General features: G+C 41.2%; 1 protein-coding gene across 11 annotated transcripts in view; it reads left to right on the top strand.

The window, feature by feature from the left end:
• The window catches only part of CA5B (carbonic anhydrase 5B), a 107392-nt gene extending 100139 nt beyond the window's left edge, over window positions 1-7253 (top strand). For 10 of the 11 annotated variants that reach the window (XM_063804835.1, XM_063804839.1, XM_063804838.1 and 7 more), the window contains one exon: window positions 3124-7253. In XM_063804835.1, the coding sequence (XP_063660905.1) occupies window positions 3124-3303 (180 nt within the window). In that variant the 3' untranslated portion in view covers window positions 3304-7253. The remainder of the gene's footprint in view (window positions 1-3123) is intronic. The other variant, XR_008541952.2, reaches the window with a different exon arrangement.
• Window positions 7254-9029: the final 1776 nt, after the last annotated feature.

The following is a 9029-nucleotide window of genomic DNA, read 5'->3' on the forward strand; positions in this document are numbered from 1 at the left end:
GGGGAGGGCCATTCACTTTACTCAGTCTACCAATTTAAATCCTAATCTCCTCCAGAAACACCTTCATAGACATACGTAGACATAGTATTTAACCTGTCTGTGCATCCCATGACCCAATCAAGTTGACACATAAAATTAACCATCACAGGAAGAAAATAATAATTTCAGAAATATATCCAAATACATATGAGAATTTATTTTATGATAAATATAGCATCTCAACTCAGTAGGCAGGAAAGATAGAGTATTCAGTATTCGGTAAATGCTGTTGAGGAATAATTGAGCAGGCATTTGGGGGAAAAAAATTGGATCCATCATTCAGACCTTACACAGGAATACATTCCAGATATATTACATGTAAAAACTACCACCATGAAAGTACTAGGATAAGCATAGGAAAATCCTTTTATGCCTGCAAATGTATAGGCTTTGTGGCCTATACATTTTTGTTTCTATTCTTTGGATTAAAAAATTGACACATTTCCTTGACTTATATTCCTTCTAGAAAAACAAATGGACATAACATTGAAAAACAAATAAAGCAAATACATCAGAGGGTCAGTGGCCCATGTGAGGACTTTGTAAATACAATTTCAACAAAATTTTAAAATTTATTTTTCAATTATATAATTTAAAATTGTATTTTCTGGTCTAACTGTACTGGCTACTTCTAGAATGTAATTTAATATAAAACTTACGGTAACACTGAAAATTTAGTAAGGAAAACAGTGCTACCTGTCATCTATAATATTATCCTAGTTGCCTATAATTTTACCACTATCATTGTTTGGGGAAATCCTTCTGGTCTCTTGTCTGTCCAGATGCACATAAGTCCTTATGGTCTTTTATCTATATAAATATACACAATTTTTGTATGAAAATGGAATCATTCTGTACATACCATTTTGCTGCTCTTTTCACTCAGTGATGCCTGGAACATTTTTTTTTTTTTTTTTTAAGATGGTCTCTAGTTGTTGCCTGGGCTGGAGTGCAGTGGCACGATCTCGGCTCACTGCAACCTCTGCCTTGCAGGTTCAAGCAATTCTCCTGTCTCAGCCTCCCAAGTAGCTGGGATTACAGGCGCCCGCCACCACGCCTGGCTAATTTTTTGTATTTTTAGTAGAGATGGGGTTTCACTGTGTTGGCCAGGCTGGTCTCGAACTCCTGACCTCGTGATCCACCCGCCTCGGCCTCCCAAAGTGCTGGGATTACAGGTGTGAGCCACCCCACCCAGCTGCATGGAACATTTTATAGATAATGAACATCTTCAGTATTATTTTTAAGGACTATATACTAGTTCATTTCATAGATCAGATGTCATTTATCTTTGATACTTAGACTATTTCTAATCTTCTGCAATTAGCTGAATAAAAAGAAACATTAACTACTTGTACAGCTTTCTAATTAGTGAGGGCTTTTGTGTAATTTGCATGTACAGCCGCTGTGTGATATGTTCATTGCTTGCTTTCAGTCGTAGTTCTGCCTCTTCAGCTCTATTTGCCCTGAAGTCTTTGTTGCAAATGACTCTTCGCTTGCTTGTCTACTGTGCCCCAGGCTGTCTTCTCAGTTGTTACAATGAGGCAGATTGAATGAGGGGAAATGTGAATGGATTTTCCTGCTGGCCTGAAGTAAAGTATTTTCTTTTTTTTTTTTTTTTTTGACATGGAGTTTCACTCTCGTTGCCCAGGTGAGAGTCCAGTGGCGCGATCTCGGCTCACTGCAACCTCCACCTCCTGGGCTCAGTAGCTGGGATTACAGGCATGCGCCACCATGCCCAGCTAATTTTGTAATTTTAGTAGAGATAGGGTTTCACCATGTTAGTCAGGCTGGTCTCGAACTTCTGACCTCAGGTGAGCCACCCGCCTCGGCCTCCCAAAGTGCTGGGATTACAAGTGTAGGCCACCACGCCCGGCCTAAGTAAAGTATTTCATAACACAATTGGGTCTGAAACCAAGGGGCTACTGGTTGATACTGCAGCCACATCAGAGAACAAGCCGTTGATATTCTGGGTTGCTCCTTTTGCATTGAGTTGTATTGTCTAATATTGTAACCACTGGACACATGTAACCATTTACATTTAAATATAAATACATTAAAAGTAAAATTCAGTTCCTCAGTTACACTGGCCACATTTCAAGTGCCCAGTAGCCACATGTGGCTTGTGACTACCGTAATGGACCGTGCAGAGGACATTTCCGTCATTGCAGAAAGTTCTATTGGACAGCACCAGCATAGAGCATCCTGTCTCCAATTAAGACACCTACATGCAGCCTGGTGTGGTAGCTCACACCTGTAATCCCAGCACTTTGGGAGACCTAGCTGGGAGGATCGCTTGAGGCCAGGAGTTCAAGACCAGCCTGGGCTGAACATAGCAAGACCCTGTCTCTACAAAAAATTAAAAAATTAGCTGGGTGTGGCAGCATGTGCCTATAATCCCAGCTACTTGGGAGGCTGAGGTGGGAGATCACCTGAGTCCCAGAGGTTGAGCCTGCAGTGAATCATGATCACACCACTGCATTCTAGCCTGGGTGGGTGACAGAGTAAGACTTTGTCTTTAAAAAAACCAAAAAAAAAAAGAAAGAAAGAAAAGGAAAAAAAAAAAGACATTTATATTCATTGCTTTGCCCACAATACCCAGGTGCAGTGAGCAATCAATAATACTTATTTTATGTTCATGATTCAGTTAAATTGTTTTATAAACCCACTTTTTTTGGTGTTGTTAGTATATGCATCAGGGCTTTCCTTTCTCATTCTGTAAGCTGGCTGTTTTGCTCATTTAAAGAGGAAGTTCTTGAGAATGAAAGAGATGAATTAACTCATCCTTGGTAAATGGATAATATGTGGGGACAGGGCCTTTGCCCCAAGTCTTTGGATCCCAAGTGCCCTCCTGGTTTCACCACCTCTTGCTGCTCTCCTCCCCACAGGACCACCATCAGGATCACCACCACCACTGGGCATTTTATTCCCTGTCAAGTGGTGAAGGCGTTCTTACCCAGAAATAACTTCTCCTTCTGTATCTAATTTGCAACGAATGCTCAGAATTGTAAAAATGAAAGTAATTTATTCACGAGGTAAAGCGAGTTTTCTATTGAAATTATTTATGCTTTCTGTTTCTATTTCTAGCTTGAGCAATTTCGGACCCTGCTTTTCACTTCCGAAGGGGAGAAAGAGAAAAGAATGGTGGACAACTTCCGCCCCCTTCAGCCACTGATGAATCGCACTGTTCGTTCATCCTTCCGGCATGATTATGTGCTGAATGTACAAGCGAAACCCAAGCCGGCCACCAGCCAAGCAACCCCCTAAAACATTCATATCTAGGCAGTATTTTGCTTTTGCTTTAATATATACTAGCTTACTATAAATTGTTAACTAGACTATTCTAAGTGCCTGCATTTGATAATATTTACAGATGTGCATTTCTTAGCATGAGAGTGCTTCATCAGTCTTTGAGGAAGGCTATTCGGTACCAGCAAGAGACACAAGTTTCTCTTACAGATACCTGTTGGTAATTGTAATGCCTTTTTTTTTTTCTTTAAGAGACTAGGTCTTGCTCTGCTGCCCAGGCTAGAGTGCAGTGGCCAAATGATAGCTCACTGCAGCCTTGAACTCCTAGGCTCAAGCAGTCCTCCTGCCTTAGCCTCTAGAGTAGCTGGGGCTACAGGTGCTGGCCGCCTGGCCCAGCTTGTAATATCTTCTTATGTCTGACATTTTTGAGCTATCTTTTTATGTTTATCCATTAGTGGTTCTATAGCACTATACATAGGGATTATAATCAAAATTTTTAACATGTGGTAAGGCACAGACACTGACCAGAACTCAGGCCTTGCAGAAACAGCCTATGGGCCCAGACTGGTACTTCCTGGCTGAATATTGGCCATGGTTTTAGATGTATTTTATTTTATAACATGAATGTGTATTCTTTCATAAGGGCTTATCAGTCAGTACATTTGCCCCAGTGTTTAGTTGTTACAAGGACATGATACTCTTACTTACTATCAGTTTATGATGTAGAAAATATATTTTGTAATTATAAGAAAACAAGAGTTTTCCTATACCCAGAAATCCCTTTGCATTTCCGAAGATCAGATATTTTGCTTAAAGGTCTGATCATATAGGAAATATATGCAGAACATTTTAAAGAAAATGCCTGGCCGGGCACGGTGGCTCACACCTGTAATCCCAGCACTTTGGGAGGCTGAGGCGAGTAGCTCACTTGAGGTCAGGAGTTTGAGACCAGCCTGGCCAACATGATGAAACCCTGTCACTACTACAAATAAAAAATTAGCCAGGCATGGTGGTGAGCACCTGTAATGCCAGCTACTCGGGAAGCTGAGGCTGGAGAATCGCTTGAACCCAGGAGGTGGTGGTTGTAGTGAACCAAGATCACACCACTGCACTCCAGCCTGGGCAACAGAGTGAGACTCTGTGTCTAATAAAAAAAAAAAAAAAGAAAAGAAAAGAAAAAATGCTTACAGTGCCTAGAACTTAGAATTCTTTCATTGCACATTTCCAGAAATATTTTTCTTTTCTTTTTTTTTTTTTTTTTTTTGAGATGGAGTCTCGCTCTGTCCCCCAGGCTGGAGTGCAGTGGCACTATCTTGGCTCACTGCAACATCCACCTCCCGGGTTTAAGCGATTCTCCTGCCTCAGCCTCCTGAGTAACTGGGACTACAGGCACATGCCACCACGCCCAGCTAATTTTTGTATTTTTAGTAGAGATGGGGTTTCACTATGTTGGCCAGGCTGTTCTTGAACTCCTGACCTCAGGTGATCCACCCGCCTTGGCCTCCGAAAGTGCTGGGATTACAGGCATGAGCCACCGTGCCCGGCCTTCCAGAAATATTTTTCAAAGGACTAGTAATCTAATAGCCTATAGTTTATAATATTATTTTGTATTATTTGCACGCTGTTACATAGTATATAATGATAATGTTTTCTACAGTGAAAGAGCTATCCCGTCTTCCCTTTACAACTGTCTGAACTTTATTTACTCATTAGTCAAGGTTCTTTGCAAGGCAGGTGATTAACTTAAATATCTCAGTTTATACAGTGGTTTAAAAGACTTTTGTTATGGTAATAGGGAGAGAAACTTGTCAGATAGGCTAAAATCTAGATAATTCTACATATTCTGAGGAATTCATGCTCCTGTGGCTCTTGCTTATAAATATCTTGGAATGTTTCTGAATGCCTCTAAGCCTATGTTCAGACTCTGTTGCGTCAATGACTGGTAGTATTTCTTTCATTAATATGTTTGTCATCTGGTCTGCAAGATAGGGTTGGATGAATATACTTAACACCACTGAACTGTACACTTAAAGATGGTTAGGAAGGAAACGGGACTACATCAAACTTAAAAATGTCTGTGTGTCAAAGGAAGCAATCAAGAAAGTGAAAACGCAAGCTCTAGAATGAGAGAAAATAATTGCAAATCATCTATCTTATAAGGAGCCCAAATCCAGAATATATGAGGAACTTCTACAACTCAACAACAAAAAAACCAAATAACTCAATTTTTAAAAATGGGCAAAGGACTTGCACAGACATTTCTCCAAAGAAGTTATACAATTGGCCAATAAGAACATGAAAATATGCTCAACATTGCTAATTATAGGGAAATGCAAATCAAAACCACAATGAGATATCGTCTCACGCCCATCATGATGGCCACTATCAGAAGAACAAAAAAATAACAAGTATTGGGGAGGATGCAGAGAAGTTGAAACCCTTGTGCACTGTTGGTGGTAATGTAAAACGGTGCAGTCATTACGGAAAACAGTACACAGGTTTCCCAAATAACTGAAAACAGAATTACCATAAGAATTACCACCAAAGCGGGATCTCAAAGAGATATTTGTACACCCATGTTCATAGCAGCATTATTCACAATAGCCAAGAGGTTCTGGAAGCATCCCAAATGTCCATCAACAGATGAATAGATAAAGGAAATGTGGTATATACAGTCAATGGAATATTATTCAGCCTTTAAAAAGAAGGAAATCCTGTCAAATGTACAATGTGGATGAACCTTGAAGGCATTATGCCAAGTGAAATAAGCCAGCCAACAAAAGAACAAATGCTATATGATTCCTCCATGTGAAGTATCCAAAGTAGTCAAAATCATACAATAGAAAGTAGAAAGGTGGTTGCCAAGGGTTGGGGGAAGGGGAGAGGGTGAATTTGTATTTAGTGGGTACAGAGCTTGTGTTGCAAGAATTCTAGAGATCTGTTGCAAAACAAGTGTGATTGTACTTAACACTACTGAACTGTATACGTATAAGTTTGAGAAATATCTCTTTTAAAAAGGGGGAAATGTGAAGGCTTTTGCATGTATGCCCTAGGAAATGCATAGAATTCTTAGAAACGTAAACATGGTAAAAAAAGAAGTCTTTGTTAACTTTCTGCAGTTCACCTGTTTCAAAGTATAGTTACCTTTAAAAGGGTAAACACACAAGATATGCATTTTCCAAAGCATACAGGCTTTCCTCCTAGCTGTCTTGTTTTTTTTTTTTTTTTTTTTTGAGACAGAGTCTCGCTGTCACCCGGGCTGGAGTGCAGTGGCGCGATCTCGGCTCACTGCAAGCTCCGCCTCCCAGGTTCACGCCATTCTCCTGCCTCAGCCTCCTGAGTAGCTGGGACTACAGGCGCCCGCCACCACGCCCGGCTATTTTTTGTATTTTAAGTAGAGACAGGGTTTCACCGTGTTAACCAGGATGGTCTCGATCTGACCTCGTGATCCACCCATCTTGGCCTCCCAAAGTGCTGGGATTACAGGCGTGAGCCACTGTGCCTGGCCTTCCTAGCTGTCTTGTGAAACGATAAGTCAAAACCCTACTGCAGTGAGTTTTCCAAACTGAAGGGAGAAGCAATGTACAGAATGCCTGACTTGCCCTTACATCTTATACCTGGTGTTCTGGCATGATTATTAACCACACTCTTTTTCACTTTGAACCATGTCCTGGTTTGCATGGCCAGCTTCCCTGCAGAGGTGATAGAAACTGACTTGAGGCAGTTTCTTTCTCCATGCCTTAGTTAGATGACCCTCAAAGGGGCACAGCAGATTTCCCTGGCTACTGATACACCTTAACAAGAAGCTTGTGTTTTTTATGCCCTCAAAAGTGTTTTACTTATACTTTCCTAGACATAAAGGTGGAAAATGGGCCTAAGGTCTGTCAAAGGTCTTGGAAAAGAAGATTGTATTAAAATTGCTGTCCGTCTTCATTAAATAATACTAGATCGATACAACGCTTTCTTGACAGTATTAGTGGTTGGTGAAAGACTTCCTTCCTATTGTTACAGTATATGTATATGTCTGTAAAATTAATGAGATATCCTTTAACTTGTAGATTAGAAAGCGACTAAAAACTCATAGGGGATTTACTAAAGAAGCAACAATGGGAAGAAGCAGCCGATCCTCCTCAGTGCACCTTTTTCTGTTGCACAGTACAGTGCACAGTCTGCTGGCATCACCATATAGGGCAAGCTGTGACCGCCTTTCTCCTTTCCCAGGGCTACATGGTGCCAAGCAGGTTCAGTGTACACTGGTTACCAACCTGTCTGATTCCATTGTGACAGAACACACTCACACCCAATACATTACATGAAGCAGATTTATTACTTACAGACAGGAAGCAAGGGACAAAAGAGGCCCTGGCTCCATTGTGAGCCAGTCCCCCAGGGCTCAAGAAAGCTGCCCAGGGCGGGGCTGATGGAGTCTTGATTGTACGTGCCCCACTTGCACCACAGCCTGCCTTGGGTTATATACCATAGGAGCCACATAACTCATTGGGCAAAGCTTTAAAGTACATCCTCCTTCCAGGGGAGAGAGGAACACAACCTCGCTGTCTCAAACAGTTCCCTAAATCAAGATGTTACATTCCCTAGGAGGGACAACAACAAGGCCAACCTGTTTCAGGCAGTTCCTCCATATCAGGATATTGCATTCCCAGTGCATTCTACAGTTATTCTTAAGAACTACAAGCAAGGAAGAAGGGAGAACCGGGTCAGTCCAAGGCCACCTGGAGAACTGTCTTGTACATGGGTTAGGGTAAAGTTGGCTATTCTAAAACTAAGCATCCACCCAAAAGAAGTCTTGGAAGATGTCTTTCCCTGTTAAATTCAAATGATGGTAATTATAGTTTGGAAGTGGAATTGGCTTTTAGAGTTACTTCCTGTAATGAAATTAACAAGCAATTCAGGCCTATTTCTGAAAATGAATTCAGTGGTTAATTGTTAAAAATAAATGTCTAACTCCTATAAAAGGAAATTTACATTCATTTCTAACTCACTAAAAAATCTATGGCCGGGTGCGGTGGCTTATGCCTGTAATCCCAGCATTTTGGGAGGCCGAGGCGGGCAGATTACCTGAGGTGAAGAGTTCGAGAACAGCCTGGCCAATATGGTGAAACCCCGTCTCTACTAAAAAATACAAAAATTAGCCAGGTGATTGTGGCATGCACCTGTAATCCCAGCTACGCAGGAGGCTGAGGCAGAAGAATCGCTTGAGCCCAGGAGGCGGAGGTTGCAGTGAGCCGAGATTTCTTAGAAGGAATTGTTACTTATTGTTCTGAAGTGAAAGTCTGGTCTGATTCAGAAGAAATGTTACAACAACTTAAACACTGATGCTTTCAGAATGGGCAGCAATTCTCAGCGTAAATTCTGATCACAGGGACCAGCAAAATTGGTGAGTTGCATAGCTACAACATTCTGTGCCATCCAGGGCACTCTAGTTTGGGGATACAACTGCCAAACCTCCAACTAGAGAGTTTAGTTTAAGATTTAGTCAAGAAGCAGAAAGGTAAAGGTGACAATGTGTAGTAAACCATGATAGATGTTATAAAAGGTGGAATACTTGTACTGGAAATGCATACAGCGCCTCATCCCCTCTCGAGGGGTCAGGAAGTTTTCACACTAATGATGGTGATGAGATGATGATGTAACAGCTAAAGTTTTGGAGGCATTCACTATTGCTAGGCACTGTATCAGCATATAACATGGCTTATCTTACTCAGTTTTCACAATAAAAGGGTTAT

Source organism: Pan troglodytes, chromosome X, assembly GCF_028858775.2.
Source record: "Pan troglodytes isolate AG18354 chromosome X, NHGRI_mPanTro3-v2.0_pri, whole genome shotgun sequence".
In the NCBI taxonomy this organism is placed as follows: Eukaryota; Metazoa; Chordata; class Mammalia; order Primates; family Hominidae; genus Pan; species Pan troglodytes.